The sequence below is a fragment of the Labrus bergylta genome, chromosome 1 (genome assembly GCF_963930695.1).
Source record: "Labrus bergylta chromosome 1, fLabBer1.1, whole genome shotgun sequence".
In the NCBI taxonomy this organism is placed as follows: domain Eukaryota; kingdom Metazoa; phylum Chordata; class Actinopteri; order Labriformes; family Labridae; genus Labrus; species Labrus bergylta.
Window position 1 is genome coordinate 2,209,867 of NC_089195.1, and position 18,412 is coordinate 2,228,278.

Sequence of the window (18,412 nt, forward strand, 5' to 3'; positions counted from 1 at the left end):
GGAAGATTGTTTTTGGCTTCACAATAACAACATTTAATACATGATGGACAACATTTAAGTAGGCTACAACAACAGATTAGAAGACAATGTTAGTCCTTGATAACATTTGAGTTGACTTTGTAAATAATAAAAAAAAGGATTTAAATTATAAGAATGTAAGAAATTAAAATGAAAAAAGTGTGATTGTGGCAAAGACTTCGACCGGATGGGGTTGCCAGGTCCTGTTGTGGGAAGAACCTTCTGTCCAATTAAATAGGCATACGGTAAATTATCTCAGAAGTACTGAAGCTAATTGCATTGTCTTCAGAAAATTAGACTCTGCCGTTTGCTGAAGTAAAGATAAACTATCGGCCTTAATTTTCTTTTACGTGAAACCTTCAAAACTGGCAACCCAGGGCTCGCCTGACAGGCTACTGCGGCTCATGGTGCTAGAGCTTCAAACACCAGGTGCGTGAAACTCAGCTTAAGTATCGATGAATGTTTGCTCGAGTGTGCCTATGTTTTTGAGTTGGGACATATTTAAAAGCGCTTTTAGTGAGCTAACTAAGTTTGCTACGATGCTGTAATTACGAGACACAAGTTATAACATTCTCAAACTACCACAAGTAATTTCATGCTTCCAAGGTCACCCGACTCTTATTTCAATATTTAGCTCACAAAACTTTGGGTTATTTTATTTTAATAGGTTACCTTAATGTTATCAAGTAGCCTAGCTATTTGTATCATCTACTGGTTAGTGTATTTTTAGCCACTGCTACTATCATGGCCTTGCGGACTTTCCGTAGCATGCTGTCTTCTTCTGTGGTTGGTCAGCTGTTCCCATGGCAACCCTGCTCACAAGTTATCCGCGTAATATTTACAGTCTACGGTTTTCGGGGGTAGAAAACTTTAAACTGCTGACACATCTTCGACCACTAACCGGAAACGAAACACCGACTCGAAATGGCTTCATGTCTGGTCCCCGACTTCCCGGCCGTCATGGTTGCTTTGGAGCATCTAAAGGAGCTGGACAAGCAGCTAAAAGAGGTTTCTTTTTCAAGTGAAGCCAGCCTCCACCTGACTGAGATAACTGCAGCTATCACTGAGCTGGAGGGGGAACGGAGTGCTACCCATGAGCATTTAGAGGTGGAAACTATAGAAAACAGTAAGCTTAGACACCAAATTAACAACAGGAGTGAAAGAATAAGTCAGGAAATCATGGCTGACGTGGCAGCAGCCCGCGCATCCAATGCAGATGAGATAAAGCAGCTGCACCAAGACCTCCACAAAGTTATCCAGCTACAAGACAGAACCGTGAAGAGACAAGAAGCCCTTTTGAGCCAAAATGAAGGCCTGTACCCAGAGCGAGAGAAGGTGAAGGCTGAACATGAAGAGATCATAGCGGCTCTTAACAATCAAATCACCCTAAAGTATCGCTTGCAGAATAAGCTGGATCAGACATTAGAGCATATAGAGGAGCTCAGGTCCTCCATAGCTGCAGTGAAACAGGACGGAGAAACAGTGCAGCAAAATATGATGCTGGAGAGAGAGGCTTTTTCCATCAAGAAAGACAGCCTGTCAAAAGAAGAGAACCAGACTGAAGAGCAAATAACGCAGCAGAAGCAAACAGTCAGTACGTGCAGGGGGGAGTTAGACAGAGTTAATGATAAGAACATGGAAAGTAATGCACATTTGGGTGAGCTCACAGTTGGAGTGGCAAAGCTGGAGAGCAGTTTAAGAAGATTGACTGACTCTCAGTGCCAGTACAAGAAACAGCTGGAGGGGGAGACCCAAAAACATAAAGACTTAAAACAGGAAAGAGAAACACTGAAGAAAAAATTAAGCGAGTTAAAGGAAGAATTCAGCGTTGCAATCCAACAGCTTAAAGAGGAAATCGCCATAGTTGAAGGTAAAATAGACGAGGGTCACACATCGAGATTACTCTGTCAGGACTCACTTGCACAAATCTATGAGATCTTCAAGTGCCAGCAGGATAAAGAGAATGAAGTCAGGACAGAATATTTCCACGCCTCACAGGAGCTGGAGCGATCCAAGCTGCAGATGGAGGAGCGCATCGCCTCCATTGTCAAACACAGCAAAGAGATAAACGAGATGGACAAGCAGATCAGAGAGCTCTCGGATGACTGCACGATCAATAAGCGCGTGTTCAAGAGGAATCAGGAAGAGATTTGTGGTAATGTGGATACAGAGAAGAAGAACATTGGCCACTTTGAGGAGGATAAGAGGAGGCTGAAAAAACTATTGGAGGAGTCAAAAAGGAAGCAGGAAGAGCACATGCAGAAAATGGCAAATTACATCAGTAGCACCAGGAAGAGATATGAGGAGCTTCAACAAGAGAAGGCTGTACTTCACCAGCGACAGCCCAAGAGCGTGGATGAAAACTTGATGATTAGCTATACGGACCACTGTGAGGTGGAGTACCAACAGAAAGAGACCAAACTCCATCAGGACATAGAGCAGTGCATTGCAGAGACTGAGATCATCATGAGCAGCAACATGGAGAAGCAGAGGGAGATGGAAGAGAAAGAGGGGGAGCTGAAGGAGGTGGAGGAAAGTTGGGGTGAAGAGAAGTCGAGACACCAGAAGCTGAAGTTGTTGACCTCCGAGCTTTGTAGAAATAAAAACTATCTTGAGCTGTCGATTGAGGGGATGAAGGAGAAAACCGGATCCCTCCTTCAGCCAAAAGTGGAAATGAAGGCTGAGCTGGGGGAGCTGCATGTGAGTCACATGGATGTGCTCGACAAACAGGCCTCAGAGTTGAGAGCAGTAGAGGTGAGCATCTATGATAATAGAGTGAAACTGGAGCAGGTCAGCATGGAGAACAGCAGGCTGCATCTCCGTATCAGACAGATGACAGGGGATGTTACCAGAGCCAGGGGGGACAAAGAGCGGTACTGGCAGGAGGTCCAGCAGTACAAGCAGAAGATGTCGTCCCTGTTTGAGAGTTTACAGGACGCATGGAGAGAGGATTTATTGGCAACTCAGGACTTTCAGCGCAGTAATAGGGGTCTTTGTATGTCACTGGCTGCCATGTTGGACCATCTTAAGAGCAGAAGACAACAGTTAGGGACTGTCAGTACACTGCTGCACCAACAGATGTTAAACTTTAGCAAACGACTGGGAGATAAAGCGACTGTAGAGCAGCAGATCTGAGACGTGTCGCTGTTTCTGGTTGGCTCAAAAGACTGCCGGCCTGTAGTGTCTATTGTGGTGCATTTTTGAATAAAGTATGAGGCGATACTATGAAGTTGTGTCTGTTGGGTTTATTTTAATTCAAGCTCAAGTATATGAAAATATATATGCAGAAAAAAAGCAATCATCCAAAGTGGGACATATTCACTCATTTGATCGTCTTCTCAGCCAGTGCATAGATGTTACAGTGTAATATAGATACTGTTACAGTACCCGTCTTTAGTAAAGAAACTGGTCATAACCACATCATTGAAGTTATTCTTGCACTGCCTTTGTTGTTTGAACTGTAGAGCTGCTGTTAATTTTTTGAATTCCATCTGTGCTTTTGTGCAAAAAAAGAAAATATAGAAATATCCACTGTGAAAGTAGCATTACCTGAGTTTAATTTCATTAGATCTTAGTCCATTTCAATCTATATTGTTTCATGATTTAAAATGGTTAGTTTAAGTGGAATATAAATCATACTTTGCTTTTGACTGTAGCATCACTATTTTTTATTAACAGTCAGTTTTTTTACTAATATAGTTTGACATTAAAGTCTGAAAGGCATAGATGTAATAAATCAAATAAATGAGGGTAAGCTGCTTCGGCGTCAGAGTCGTGGCATCGTGTATGTTGGCATGGTTGAGTGAATGGCTCACATTTTGTACTTTTTTTGTACTACTCTAGAAAGATGAAATAAAACGTCTCTGCTTTGAAATCTCAAAGTGTAGTGTGCAGTGTGTTGGTGCATCCTATTCCCTTGTAAATAAAGGAAGACGGGGAAAGTAGTGGTATTTTGTCATTTCTATGGTTATAATACGTTTGTTATTGAAAACATAATAATGTGTATTTCTTTTCACCACTAGCAAAAATATGAGATACATTTTAAAAATGGGTAATGATGCTATAAGATTCTAGAAAATCTTTTTGATTATGCAGTGAAGTTCAACACCACGAGGTAAATAACAATAACAACCAAAACATTTAGATTCAAGTCAATAATCATAAAATATATCACAGGAGCTTCATTTTCAACAGATGTTTTTATTTGTTTTATATCACTGAGACCACCAAGCTCTCAGTGTGAACTGATTGGTTCAAAACGTCTGGTTGAAATGAAACCTTTGCTGCTGCTAGAGGTTAACGTAATAGTAGTTAGTATCATGTATGTGAAACTTATTTTTATAAACATGATGCAATGACTTTTGCAGATTTTTGTTCATGCCACGACTTTAAAAACAAATCATCAACATTAACTTCATATTTTTCTTAAAACCTTTGAACATGAAGTGAAAAACTTTACTATGAAAAGAGGTTGTTCTTTTATTCCAAAGTTTACTCTGCTTTAGTTAATGTCTATTGTTGTAAATACAAATAGTAAATGATTCAATTAATGATTAAAGATAACATGTAACATTTTTACAGAGTGTTATTTTAAATCATCCCAGAATAACTTTTCAGCTTTTCAGCTTTTCATCAACTTTTCTTTCTCTTAGACTCCCTGCATGAAGTGAGACTCAGCTCCTACCAGCAGGGGGCAGAAGGGATCAGGCGTCTTTCCACTGTGACCTTGCCCTGTAGCATACCCTGCAGTGAGAGGGTCAGGCAGCCACTTCCTATCCTGTGGACAACAACAACAACACGCCGACACATGCACACAACATAACATTCTCTCAATCTGTGTCACACCTTTAAGAACCTGAGCTGAAAACAAAGCAGCAGCTGCACAAGAGGAGTGGAACAGAAATCAGCTTATTCCAGTAGAGAAGGTAAGTCTTCAGATAAACATTACACAATCACAAAGAACTCTTTGTGCCATGTGACCCAGCAGTGAGACTTTGATGATCACACAACTTGTTTGGATGTAGATTTGTCTTGAAAGTGATTGAGATTATTTGAGGTATTTTCTCTTCTGTCTGTGTCTGAAGTTATATGTCAGTGAAGAAATACATGTAGAAGTCAAGATTTGTTCCACAAACAGAGCTGTTTCTCTGCACACTCAGCTGTTTACGCAGCTTTTTATCTTCAGCTGAAGGACATGAGTTGTTGTTAAGTCGAAAAACATCTTTCAATTTTGTGCTGTTGTGTATTTTGCACGAGTTGAGATAAAAAAGTTTAGTTAATGATTAATACCGTCCTATGTCTTATTGTCAAAATACTACAAACATTTAAGTTTCTGAATGTTAGCCTGACCTACTGAACTGGTGCATGTGAGTTCTAACACAGTTCCTTTAGAGAAGAGACTCCACTAGTTTTACATTTAAGAATCCTTATTAAGCAGTCATAAATGATCCCAGACATGGTACCAAAACAACTGTAATAAACAAAAGCCTACACTAAATAGTGTGTTGACAGGAAGGCTCTGTGAAATGCTGTTGAGTAGCATTATATAATCCATTGTTTTTTAAAATTAAATTACCCTTTGGATTAAACGAGTGCACTAACATGTCGTATTCAAACCTAAACAGGTTGAGTAGCATATTCAAAAAAGGGTAAGACTTAGTGCAAACATGAGAAAACAATACATAAAGTGAGAATCAAGCTAAAATCAACAGAACTGGAGGGGCTAAATGCAAGACTGAACAGGGGCAACAAATCACCGACTGAGTAATTATTAAATTAAAGATCATACTATCACTTATCCAGCATAAGTTGGCAACCAATGGACTGTAATTTCATCTGATGACTTACTTACATGTGTTACTGCAGCTGCAACCCTGTGAAATATAGAGAAAATAAATTCAATGCAGTAAGTAGAAGTTAATTTATATTTAAGGAGTTCAACAAGTACCAGCTGTAGTGCTTTTTGTGTCTCTGTTAAAGGATGTTTTCAGTAAAAAGCACTATGAATATCATGCAGGATAACCAAAGTGTCATGTCTCCAAACATGCTTTTGTAAATTTCCCCATTGTGGGATAAATAAAGGATTATCTTATCTTATTCAGAGATACCTGAGGCCTGCAGTAAGAAGGTTATGTTGTAGTACAGGGTTCTGCTCCAGGACAGGTCACATGTGAAGTGTAAGTTACCATGGTAATGAACCACTGTAAGAGGTTACCCCTGAAGTTTACCTCTGACTTTGTTCTTCCATTTGTTTTATAATATCCTCATAAAGGGTGTATTTCTGTGTTCAGACGGGGGGGGGGGATCTGTCATTTCCAGCGCTCACTTTAAGCTACCATAGGTCTTAATCACATAGTGCTCTTATTGGTTTTCATTTGAACAGGTTTGAGCAGAGTGATAATGTTGGTACAGATTTCAGCAACACATGATGTGACTGTCGTTGACTGCTCTGAAAATTGAATTAGAAGAATGAAGCATTTGAGTTGTGTTGGGCAGGAGCACTCCACAGAGAAGCAGCTTGCTGGCAGCTTTTAGCCAAGAACCCTTTTACCATGAGAGGACAGATCACCTGAACAAAAACATGCCAAGTCTCAGAGCAGAACGAGTTCAGTCAAAATGAAGAAGCAACAGGCTAAATGTGCACAGTAAGCCCGAGAATAAGTTGTTCAGTGCATTTCCTTTCTACATTCTGTTATGTAGTGACAGTGAAGCTCCAGTGAAGCTTTTGACACAAGGCTACAAACAAACAGGACAAATCTTTAACCAACATTAGCTTCTTTGGTTGAAAGGAGGCCATGACAGCATTTACATCAGCCAGGGATTTGGTCGGTTGTATATCTGCTGTTCCAACACTCAAGCAGCCTAGGTAAATAAAAGAAGGCCCTCCTTGGCGGTGCATTTTCCAATAACTCGTCTATTTTGATTTTATGTGTAGCTGACCTGATTGACAGGTGCAATGTTTTTTTAAATTTAATTAATTTCTTTATTGGTGATAAAGTATATCACCAAGAAACAAGACTATATAGAAATGACAGACATGACAACTAAAGCGAGAACAAACAAAGACAAAAAATAAAAATAGATACAAAATAGAAAAACATAAGCAAAGATACAGAGCGACAATACAGACAATACATTTAAATGAGATAAGAGTCAAGCAATGATTTTTATGTTCAGATAGTGTGTTAGAAAGGTGTGAAATGCGTTCCTGGCAGCTTAATGCAGTAAATTGTGGAATTTAGTAGGGAGTAGCTAGAAAACAAACAAAAATATAAATAAATTAAACATAAAATTGGGGCGCAATGTAACGGTTTGTCAGGAGGTTTAAAACCCGCCTCACCTCCAGCTCTCAGCCTGTCGTTAGGTTGACTGAAAGTTAGACTGAGACAGAATATCCAGCATGGAGACCGCCATCGATGGGACTTCAAAGCCCCCTGCAGGAACAGATGGGTGACGTCACACAGGCTTCATTCAGTAATATTTACAGCCTATTTGTCATACTCAGAACTTCACACTTTAAGGCTCAGCTCATTTTTATCTTGCTGAGAAAAGGGGATGTGTTGACAAATGGTTAGGAACGGAAAGTACTGTTCTTACTGATTGTTCATGACCAGACTGAAAACTGAAGGTGAGGCAGCAGAGTCATTCAAGGTGGGATGTCCAATTCAGAGAAGGACTGTTGTTAGTAATAAGTAGCCTATATTCTTGATAAGCTCATGGCAATAAAACACTTTTGAAAATATCTTATTAAAACTTTGATGTTATCTACACGTATAAAAAAACAGCGAGTTATGCAAATGACAGCTAGAGCTAGCTACAGGGTTAGTAAACTGTCACTTTAAGTTTCTTCTTGAAAGCAAACATGCAGAGCCATGGATAAGATGGAACCTCGGGTCAACAGCTAAAAATGCAGACTGTGATGCAACTCTTGTGTTGCCTCTTTATGTTACACTCAGCTCACCTACAGAGTTATGTAGCTATACAACAAGCTAACACACATGATACCTACACTTGCATGCTCACATGTACATTTGCACATATGTTAGTGCAAGTGCACTATTTATCAATAGGCATGCTAGCAGCATGGTACATGTTGAATCACAGCTGTGTTGGTGAACCCTTAAGAGTTCTATTTGGCTTAATACTTAAGTTTATGAAGAGATATTTTAAAATATTGAAAATTCCAACAGTCTCCCTTGAACCTATATTCATGGTTATTGCTAAACAGGAAATGCTAGCACACTAAACTACATTTTTGACATGAATGGATAGTTCTGGTTTCTTCAACTGGTGTATGAGGTACTTATCAATAGTTGATGTACTATTATGTACAGTAGTAACAGCCAGCATGGTCCATGTTGAAACCATCCAAAGTTACTAAGATATTTTCCAATGTTGAGGAGCCACAAGTAGACAAAATACAGCCTTTTCTTTTGGCACTAGGTACGACTTATATTCTTCCAACACATGCTGTGCAATGTATAATGCTGTATGTCAGCTTGAAATCCTATTTATGATAACATAGTGTAATTGTTTTGTGTTGCCTTTTTAAATAACTACTGAGCAGAACATCTGATTTGATACTGTGTGCTGTATGCATGAGAATGCAAGGCCATTGTGCAGTCAAAACAAACATTCAAAGAGCTGTTTACTTCAAGATTAAGTGGTAAAAATATAAACCAAAATATAGTACATGCTTTGACTGAAATGTTTATTTACATGCTAGACTTTTTTTAATGACAACAGTTCAATGTTTGTACCTTCTTTTACAAACGGGCCATGCTGACTACTATCTTCTTTTAAAAAGTACCTCATACAACCTGAACTATCCCTTTAAACTTTCTACCTGCCTAGTTGCAGCTAGGTAGCATTTTGGGTTTGCGTGTATTAGCATTAAGACATTAGCATTTAGTTCAAAGCATGGATAAGTGTAGCTCCAGGAGGCTGCTAGCATGGCTGTAATTAGAATACTATTTCAACAGTTAGTCAAATGAAGCCTGATGTCTCAATCCAAAATAGGTCATAAGACACTCCTCAAAAAAAGTTTGGAAACATTATGTTGGTCAATTATTTCCCGTATTTTATATTGTTGGAAAGCCTGATTAGTAATCTTTACAACGAGGTTTAACTTTTAAGGATCGTGCATTCATAGAATGAGCAACACAGCTAAACGTGTGGGTAGCGCCCCAAAAATGTGCCAAAATCCCCTTCAATGTTCTTCTGTTGGTATTTACTCTTGTTTTGAGTTTCTTGGTGGAATGGATGATTGAACTCTCCCACAGTAATACGTTTTTTACACTTTATACATTTGACACTGTCAGGGACCTCAGTAACGTGTGGAATAGCCATACACAGCCATAACAGCTTGGCTGCTGGTCACTAGTCTGGCTCCTCCTCCTCATGTTGGTCACCAGTCTGGTCACATTCTGCTGTGGGGGGACATCTCACTCCTCAACCAGGAGTTGTTGAAGGTCAACCAGCGTGGTTGTGTTGGTCACTCTGGTTTGAACAGCACGCCCAAGATGATCCCACAAGTGCTGTCAGTCAGGTGCCAATCAGGTGTCAGTCATACACCTGTAACTGGCACACACCTGACAGCACTTGAAGCTCAAAATGAATACCAACAGGAGAAGATTTCAGGGGATTTTGGCAAAAAAAATTTAGAGTGCTACTCACATGTTTAGCTGTGTTGCACATTCCATGAATGCACGTTCCTTACAAGTTATACCTCATTGTAAAGGTGACTAATCAGGCTTTCCAACAATATAAAATACAACACCAATTAGTATTATTAAAGGGGCGAATTAAGTGACCGAAATAACGTTTCCAAACTTTTTGTATCGTATCGGTAGCTGTTTGAGTTAGTTTGATTCCAATAACCAAGTCCTTAGGCATTGTGTTTTCATCGGCCATAATGTCAGCAAAGCTGAACCATCTACTTCCTCTCAAGAATCCAAAAGGAGGACATTTGGAAAATAAGGGACTATTATTATTTTCTGCATTAAAAAAGCCTTTAAGCCTGCAGCAGCTTTGGTCTGATGCATTGTGTCAACTTTAAATTCTGCAGACCCATAAACCATACACAGCTTTACACGTTTTAAATTAAGATTAAAAATGTATTATCATGTGGCGCAGTGGGTAGAGTGTGTGTCCCATGTGTGGAGGATGTAGTCCTCCAAGTGGGCGGCCCAGGTTCGAGTGAAACCTGTGGCTCCTTTCCCACATGTCAGTCCACTCTCTCTCTCTCTCTCCCTGATTTCCAGCTCTATCCACTTTCCTATCTCTTCAATAAAGGCACAAAAAGCCCAAAAATTAATCTTTAAAAAGTGTTATCATGCAACATCTGAATACATTATTTTGATAACTGCATAATAAGAAATTTACAGATTTATTTATGTCTTTAAATGTTTTTCACATATATGACCTGTTGAATACTGTAGCTCCCTCATTGAAACATCTGCCAATCGTTTATTTAATAAGAGGAAAACATGTTTTGTGTATATACAGTAGTGGAACTTTGAGATCATCAATACAACTATCACTAATTTAAGCGTCACATACACAAACCGACCCATATATGTGAAGAGACAGTTGCCCTTCAATGTAGAAATGTCAGTATGCCAATAAAAAATACAGTGACACCCGCTCGCTCGCACACTCACTCACCCACCCGCCCACCCACTCACTCACTCTCTCTCTCACCCACAGAAACATGTTTCTGTATCTTTTATTGGCACACTGACATTTCTACATTGAAGGCTGCTGCCTCATTACATACATAGACACATCCTTCTCTTTTCTCATTTCATGGACCTCATCAACCCCACTACACTCAATTGTTCTGTCTGTTTACAGGAAGTGATTCACACTGCCTTAAAGGCTTGATGAACACACATGCACTCACAAGGACACACAGGTTCACGGCTGCACGCACTGTTGTATTATCAACAACCGCTTATTCACCTTCTTTGCAATCATTTGCTCGAGTGCCAGTGACCGATGTTTTTTTTCTTTTCTGCTACTGTAAAGAAAAAGCTTCATTCTGTGGAAAATCATGAACTTCCGTATCACGCTGTGCCTCGTCATGATGTGTCGTGACCTGTAGTAATGTGTAGAGACAATGCTCCATCTCCAGTCCACAGATATGAGTCATCAAAGTCACAGAGGCAGCACTGTGCTGACGTCAAAGCAACACAAGTGGAACATGAAAATGTTTGTGTCTTGACTCCAATCTGTGGGATTAAGGGACTCAGATCAAGAGGAATGACATGGCTTTGTGTTACTCATGAAACAGATTCTGCTCACATAGTACTTCATACAAGAGCAGGACTTTGTTTCTATTCACAAGGTTGAACAGGTAGATGTTTCACTGAGCTCTCTGCACAATGCTGATTTGTTTTCTTTTTACATTTTAAGTTGGCATACTTGTAGAACGCCTGATGTGTTTTTAATACCTTCTGCTGGTCTCATAAAGACTCTAATCTATGAATCATTAAATCTTTATTTAAAAATGTAAATCTGTAAATCAGAACAAAAGTTATCACACAACACTTAACAAACAGAGCAGGTCTAGACCATACTCTTTATTATATCGTCTATCTGTGCTTGTTCACTGACACTCCCCTGAAGTCAGACTGCGCTTCACACATAACCCTCCAAAGTGATGATGAACAACATTTATGAATCATATTTATTATTTTGATTCCTTTAGTTCTCTCTGAGAAGCAAATACAAATGACATTTTATTAATGGAAAAAAAAGCTAAATCCTTTTTTAAAACATTGTCTCTGCTGTTTTATGAGACAATAAATGATTCTATAACTTAGTCTTTAAATGTTTTCAAGTCTTTAACAGGCTATCAGCTCTGTGAGGCTGAGGGAACCTGAGTGTGCTAACATGCTCACAGTTACAGTGTAAATAGACTTCTGTTTATCAGGTTAGGGTTACAACATGTGCCAGTTAGCCCTCAGCACAAAGGTCAGCTGAGACTAATTGGAATTGGAACAAATTGGAATGCTTTTGGCCTGATTATGTAAAGTAAAGGTATCAACAGCATGCTCACAATTTGACCTTCATTTCAGTCTTCATAAAGTTTTGTTTTTTTCCTGGAATCTCTTAACTGATTCATTCTGTTTTCCAGAAATCAACATGTCTCAAACCTCACATTTATACTAAGAGCCTCTTAAGTAGATCTGAAAGCACAGATTGAGAACTGCTGTTTATTACTGTCATTCACTGTCTCAGTGACCATAATAAAGAAACATAATAATAATAATAGACTTTATTTGTCATGGACATCACAGATACATTGGACAAACCAGATGCATTGTTTAAGTGTTTTAGCAAGCATGCTAGTTCTCAACATCGATCCACAGGAGGCTTTTGAAAGGAAAGCAATTAAGATAGAGAGAAAAGTGAGAAAACAGAGAAAACAATAAGGAGAGAATAAATAGATAGACATAAACTGTAGAGCAAAGGCAGCATGATCAAACAATAAACCAGTCAGAAGCTATTCATGTGAGCACTGTTGTTTTGATTTTAGTCATGTACTTACTATAGTTGATTTTGTTTTGTAAGAGCTAAGCATACCACATGGAAAATAACACTGTTCACTGATGCAACAATAGTGACGGTCAATAGTGATCAAAGTTGTCTCTGGTGCTGTTACAACACAAAATCTGAGGAAGTTATAATTACCAAATATGCATGCACACTCGCTCACACTCACGCACATTCTGTACATTTATGTTGTTGTTGTTGTTGGGTTTTTTATGGGTATTAAAAAAATGATCAAGCTGAATAGTTAACATTTCTCCAGATCATTCATTACAATGTAATTCAATAGTGCTCTATCAGTTATATTCTCAGCCCTGTGTGTGTGTGTGTGTGTGTGTGTGTGTGTGTGTGTGTGTGTGTGTGTGTGTGTGTGTGCGCGCGTGCGTGCGTGCGTGCGTGCGTGTGTGTGACTCGCTCTCCAGCACATGACCTGTAATACTCCATATGGCCTGATGACGTCCATACTTCCTAATCTCCTCCTCCTCGTCTCTCTCTCTCCTATCTCTCTCTCTCTCCCTGAGATTTTATAGGCAGCAGTGAGGAGTGGGGAGTCAGAATTCTTCATTCACACAGAGACGAAATACACATTTCTCACCGCCTCCTTTTTCAGTGGAAACAGGAAGCATAAACCAGCTGACAGAAACATACTGTAACTGTTAGAGTGACTAGCATTGAAAGGAAAGGAGGCGTTAAAGACCGTATAGTCAAGTGCAAAGAGGACAAAGCTGTGGACAGTGATGGAGACTTTGGGTAAGAGTAGATTTTTTTATTTCACCCAAGATGAGTTCACTGTGTGGTTATAATAGTGTGGTTTTGTGTGTATAAAGAACAGAGGGAGGCAGAGTCACAGTGAAAGTGAGCTTCTATATAGGGGGGCGGCTGTGGATCAGTGGTAGAGTAGGTCAGCCCACCAACCGGAAGGTTGGGGGTTCAATCCCCAGCTCCTGCAGCCACTCATCTCCAAGCTGCAACGACGTCTGAATGTGTGTGACTGGGATTACTTTATACTGATGGACACTGCATAGCAGCCTCTACTATCAGTGTGTGAAGGTGTGACCTGCGGTGTAAAAGTGCTTTGAGTAGTCAGAAAACTGAAAAAGCGCTGTCCATTCACCATAGATCTGATTGTGGGGCCAGCAGGTATATAAATAAACATGAACCCACATAAAACTCTGTTTATGTTTAGCTCTATTTTTATATATGTGGACGAGAGGGTTAACAAGCTAGTCCCATCCTGTTATCCATCAGTGGTCACATCTTAAACATCTGTGGTCAAACACAAACTGAGCTCTCCTTTTATAGTCCTGTAATCCTTCTGGTCTACAGATGCCCAGAAAAAAAGCTATTCACCAACATTGTGTTGACAGAGAAGAGGTCAGCCTCAGGTTTGTGCAAACAGAGAGAATGCACATGAAGCAGTTTGTCATGATTAGGTCTTACAATGTCAGAGAAGAGTGGCTACATCGAGAGAAAAGTGTTGTAAAGTTGCAAACTGTATTACACATTAACGTTATTGTATAATTATTATGAATCTACCTTCATGTCCTTGTATAATTGTTTTGTATCTACCCAGTAGTAAAAGGGTTACCTATGGGTAGTTAAAATATGAACGATTGAAAGAGCTTTTTCACTTTTTTGGCCAGTGTGTTTTTCTCTTCAACAAATCCCTCGTTGTCTTGTGTTCATTTTGGAAAATTGTCAATATAGACATCTAAAAACTACGTAAATGTATGCACCTGGAAAGGGTTGAAATATCTCTGCCATAGAAAATTCAAACATGGACAATTACTAAATAAATGTTTTTATAATAACCCTGCTTAAACATAGACGAGTTAAAGACCAACCAATGGTCCAAACATTTGAATGATCAAGATTAAAAAAAATGAAATCAAGTATTTTCATACTATTGTTAATGTCACCTACATTTGTTTAACACGCTCAGTGTCTCTTGGCTAAGCGACCAGTGAATTTGACCCACTTGGGTTTGACCTACTGCAGATCAAAGTTCTCACAAACAAACAGGCAGCATGTTGGATCCTCATGGAGGCTCAAACTAGGACAGATGGCGCACGTGTGAACGTGACTGTGCTTACTATCATCGACCTGGTGTGTGACATCTGCAAACATGCACTTTAACATCCAAAGTTGCCTACCTGTTGTGCAGCTTTAATGAGAAGACTGTCTGGTTATCAAACAGAATAATCATTTGTAAATGTTGATTTAATGTTTGTCTTCATTAAATGTCTGTGTGTCCTGACTTGGCTGCTCCCTTCAGCTCCTCTCACTCTTTGTCTCATCTTTTTGCAGCTTTTATATTTTGTTCAGTACGACATCTGTTATCTATTATCTAAATCATTTTCTGGCACCACTGGCTGCTGTTTTCAGTTAAATACACTTGAGATCCTCAACATGATTCAAATCATTTTAATTGATTTTTCTAGAGCCTCAAACATGAAACAGCGGGATTATCAGCTGATTCCAGATACAGTATATAAGTACATGTAACCGATGAAAACCCTTTTTAACATTATTTTAACAACAAGGTTTGATGTATTTAGAAATAATGTTTTCACATAGTTTATCCAGAGCAGAGTACTATCTGCAGCATATGTAGCAGACACCACCATGAGTTTGCAGTAAAGATGGTCGACCATGTACATCCTCAAAATAAAGTTATAACTTTAAGTAAATTTCTGATCTGAGTGGGGCTTTAACACACACCTCATCATCTTTGTCTTCCAATCAGTGTGTCCAATGGGTGGAGGGGTCACCAGGCTGTACAGCAACCTGACTCCAACACTCAGCAGCATGTCACCTCTCCCGCTCCAGCCGGTGGAGGACAAACTGGATCCAGTGTTCTGCCAGGTGACTCCAGTTGTGTTCTTTGTGATAAAGTAATAACCGTCCTCATGGGATCACATCATTGTTGACAAGTGTCATGTCATGCCTTGCAGGCGCAGAAGGGCTCCCCTTTATGCCCCCCCGATCCAGCAGAGCTGCTTCAACAATGTGAGGAGGCCCTAAGAGACAGACCACCTCGCTTCCATAGAAAGTTCACCGAGCTCAGTGATGGGGACGGCTCCACCAGTAGCCCCATTAGGGTGATGCAGTGGAACATACTAGCCCAAGGTAGACAACTATCTAATGTTACATGACAAAGTACTGTCAGATCTCGTTTAATGATTTATTTGAACTACAGATGAGCAGTGACATGAGATGAAACAAGTGGCTTTTAAACGTGTTTTCATGCTCCACTAATTTAGAGATATGTCATCTATTTGTTTTTGTTTTCAGGCACACTAAAGCTGCACACATTGTAATCTACTTATTTTATTGTGAAAGGGCAGGGTAATAAATATGACCTCAGCATTCCCCCCTCAGCTCCTTAGTGTGGGTTTTATGGCCTGTAGCTTTATTCATTTGTTTCACTCTGCAGGTTTCATCAATCCAGTTTCCAGTAACAGAAGGCAGCTTCTCTAAACCCTGTCTGTTAAAACTGTTTAATATAAGAAGGGGAGAAAAGCCCAGATATTTCCCTCTGACGTTGGTGGAGAGCAAAGTCTCAGTTTAAATCATTCTATAAAGTGGACCTGTCGTTTGCCATGTGGCTAGAAGCAATACTCAAAAGAGAGCCAGTGATGCTCTGTCCCTGCTTGATGTGATAGAAGCAAGAATCAGTTTTAAAAGGGGATAATTCATCACTGTTGTTTGGACACCTAGGTCGATGGCTCCTGAATCTTTAACAGTCAGTTCTTTAACAGTTAATAGCCTTTCACTCCACAAACAAAAACTGGAATACTAAGACTTTAAATATTTAAAGTTATGGGAAATGTAAAAAAGAAAGTAGAAATGAGAAAATCTTAAATCTTTGTGTAAGCACAACCATGTCTCGATGTAGCAGGGAGATATCTGCTCACATGAACTATGATCATTGTTTAGCTACCTGCCAAACGCCACCTGACATACACAACATTGACTCTCTCCCCATCTTCAAATCCAGACTCAAAACCCATCTGTTCAAGATCACCTGCTCACTCTAACATTTTAACTGTAATTACACTGTCCTACATTTCATTTCTTTCATGGTATGCTGATTTTATCCATCCTTGTTTTTTAAATGTTGATTGTTGTTCTTGTGTGTCTTGAAAGGTGCTTATAAATAAAATGTATTATTATTAATTCAGATCTTCTTTCTCGTCTGCCTCCCTCAGCTCTCGGCGAGGGACTCGACAGTTTTGTCCAATGTCCCATGGAGGCCATCAGCTGGTCCCGCAGGAAGTACCTCATATTAGAGGAGATCCTCACCTACCGACCTCATATCCTGTGTCTGCAGGAAGTTGACCACTACTATGACACCTTCCAGCCCATCCTGGCAGGCCTGGGTTACAGCAGCAACTTTTGCCCTAAGCCCTGGTCACCGTGTCTGGGTGTGGAGGGTAACAACGGGCCCGACGGCTGTGCGCTCTTCTACGATCAGTCGCGGTTTGAATTCCTGGACAGCATGAACATGCGGCTTTCTGCCATGAGGATTCCAACAAATCAGGTGGGTGAAATACATTTAAAGCGGGGCGCTGGTGGCGCAGTGGTTAGTGCGCGCCCCATGTATGGCGGCCCAGGGTCAAATCCAAGCTGTGGCTCCTTTCCCGCATGTCATTCCCCACTCTCTTTCTCTCTGATTTCCAGCTCTATCCACTGTCCTATCTCTCCATTAAAGGCCCAAAAAGCCCAAAAATAAATCTTAAAAATATATATACATACATTTAAAGCCACACTTCCAACTCCATGTAAAGTTTTGTCACAGACACCTCACACGCTGATCTTTTCCTCCAGGTTGCCGTGGTGACCATGCTACGTTGTCGGAGCACAGGGAGATGTCTTTGTGTGGCCGTGACTCACCTGAAGGCTCGCTCAGGCTGGGAGTGGTTCCGCAGCGCGCAGGGCTCCGACCTCTTACGAAACCTCCAGAACCTGGTCCAGAAACACCCCACCGGGCTAACGGGTGACCCCGGTGCTACATACATTCCTCTGCTCATATGTGGCGATTTCAATGCGATCCCAACCGAGGAGGTGTACCAACGTTTTGCCGGGTCACCTCTTGGTTTGGAGTCGGCCTATAAGAAACTCAGCCAGGACGGATTGACTGAGCCGGAGTACACGACGTGGAAGATCAGGCCCACGGGGGAATGCTGCAGCACTCTGGATTACATCTGGTACAGTCAGGACTCTCTGAGGGTGGACGCAGTGTTGCACATGCCCACTGAGGAACAGATTGGACCAAACAGGCTCCCGTCCTTTAGCTATCCCTCTGACCATCTCTCTCTGGTGTGTGACTTGAGCTTCAAAGAGAACGAGTGAGGAGGAAATGATGAACTAGGAAGTCGGGAGGGAAGGAGGTGGTGTAGAGAGAGTTCAGACTGGATCATGGTGAAGGTGTGCAGCAGAGGATGAAGACAGGACTCAGAGGTTTCACACTGCCAAGTAAACTTCACAATGACTGACAATAAAGTGTTGTTGCTGTATGTGTGATGTTTATATTTTACAACTGCTGCTTTTTACAGAATATTATTATTAAGATTTACTAACTCCCCTTTCCCTGGCTGGAATTAAAGAATCTATTCACTACAGTGTTTTATTGGTTCAGGTATTATCTGCATCCACTTTGATTTGAGTTTTATTTTGTACGTGGTTCAACAGCATTAACATGTGTTTACTGCAGTAGGTCTATGTAGAAACAATGTCCTCGTTACTCATAATTAGCTTACACAAGCTTTTTTTTAAAATGGGAAATGGACTTGAGCTTGTATAGCAGTTTTTTAGTCTCCTGACTACCTCCCTCATC

The 18,412-nt window shown here is 40.3% G+C and overlaps 2 protein-coding genes across 4 annotated transcripts; both read left to right on the top strand.

Moving 5' to 3' along the window:
- The first annotated feature begins 219 nt into the window (after window positions 1-219).
- On the top strand, window positions 220-18,195 carry LOC109998806 (nocturnin). Of its 3 annotated transcripts, none has more exons than XM_029281143.2 (7): window positions 220-447; window positions 4,671-4,943; window positions 13,104-13,323; window positions 15,320-15,438; window positions 15,528-15,702; window positions 16,785-17,116; window positions 17,404-18,195. In XM_029281143.2, the coding sequence occupies exons 3-7, from the start codon at window positions 13,311-13,313 to the stop codon at window positions 17,926-17,928; spliced, it is 1,164 nt and encodes a 387-aa protein (XP_029136976.1). In that variant the 5' UTR covers window positions 220-447; window positions 4,671-4,943; window positions 13,104-13,310; the 3' UTR covers window positions 17,929-18,195. The 3 variants fall into 3 exon arrangements, with proteins under 3 accessions (XP_029136976.1, XP_020509354.1, XP_065817020.1); XM_020653698.3 differs by lacking the exon at window positions 13,104-13,323 and having other exon boundaries at window positions 221-447; window positions 4,671-4,774; window positions 4,871-4,943; XM_065960948.1 differs by lacking the exon at window positions 13,104-13,323 and having other exon boundaries at window positions 221-447.
- ccdc175 (coiled-coil domain containing 175) lies at window positions 457-4,661 on the top strand. Its single transcript, XM_020653688.3, has one exon. It carries the CDS (start codon window positions 943-945, stop codon window positions 3,151-3,153), a length of 2,211 nt encoding a protein of 736 aa, XP_020509344.2. The 5' UTR covers window positions 457-942; the 3' UTR covers window positions 3,154-4,661.
- Window positions 18,196-18,412: the final 217 nt, after the last annotated feature.

Excerpts from the sequence above, each read along its gene's own strand:
- ccdc175 (XM_020653688.3), top strand. The coding sequence starts at position 943 with ATGGCTTCATGTCTGGTCCCCGACTTCCCGGCCGTCATGGTTGCTTTG.
- LOC109998806 (XM_029281143.2), top strand. Across the intron at positions 15,439-15,527 it reads TGGATCCAGTGTTCTGCCAG|GCGCAGAAGGGCTCCCCTTT; the intron begins GTGACTCCAGTT and ends CATGCCTTGCAG. Across the intron at positions 17,117-17,403 it reads TGAGGATTCCAACAAATCAG|GTTGCCGTGGTGACCATGCT; the intron begins GTGGGTGAAATA and ends CTTTTCCTCCAG.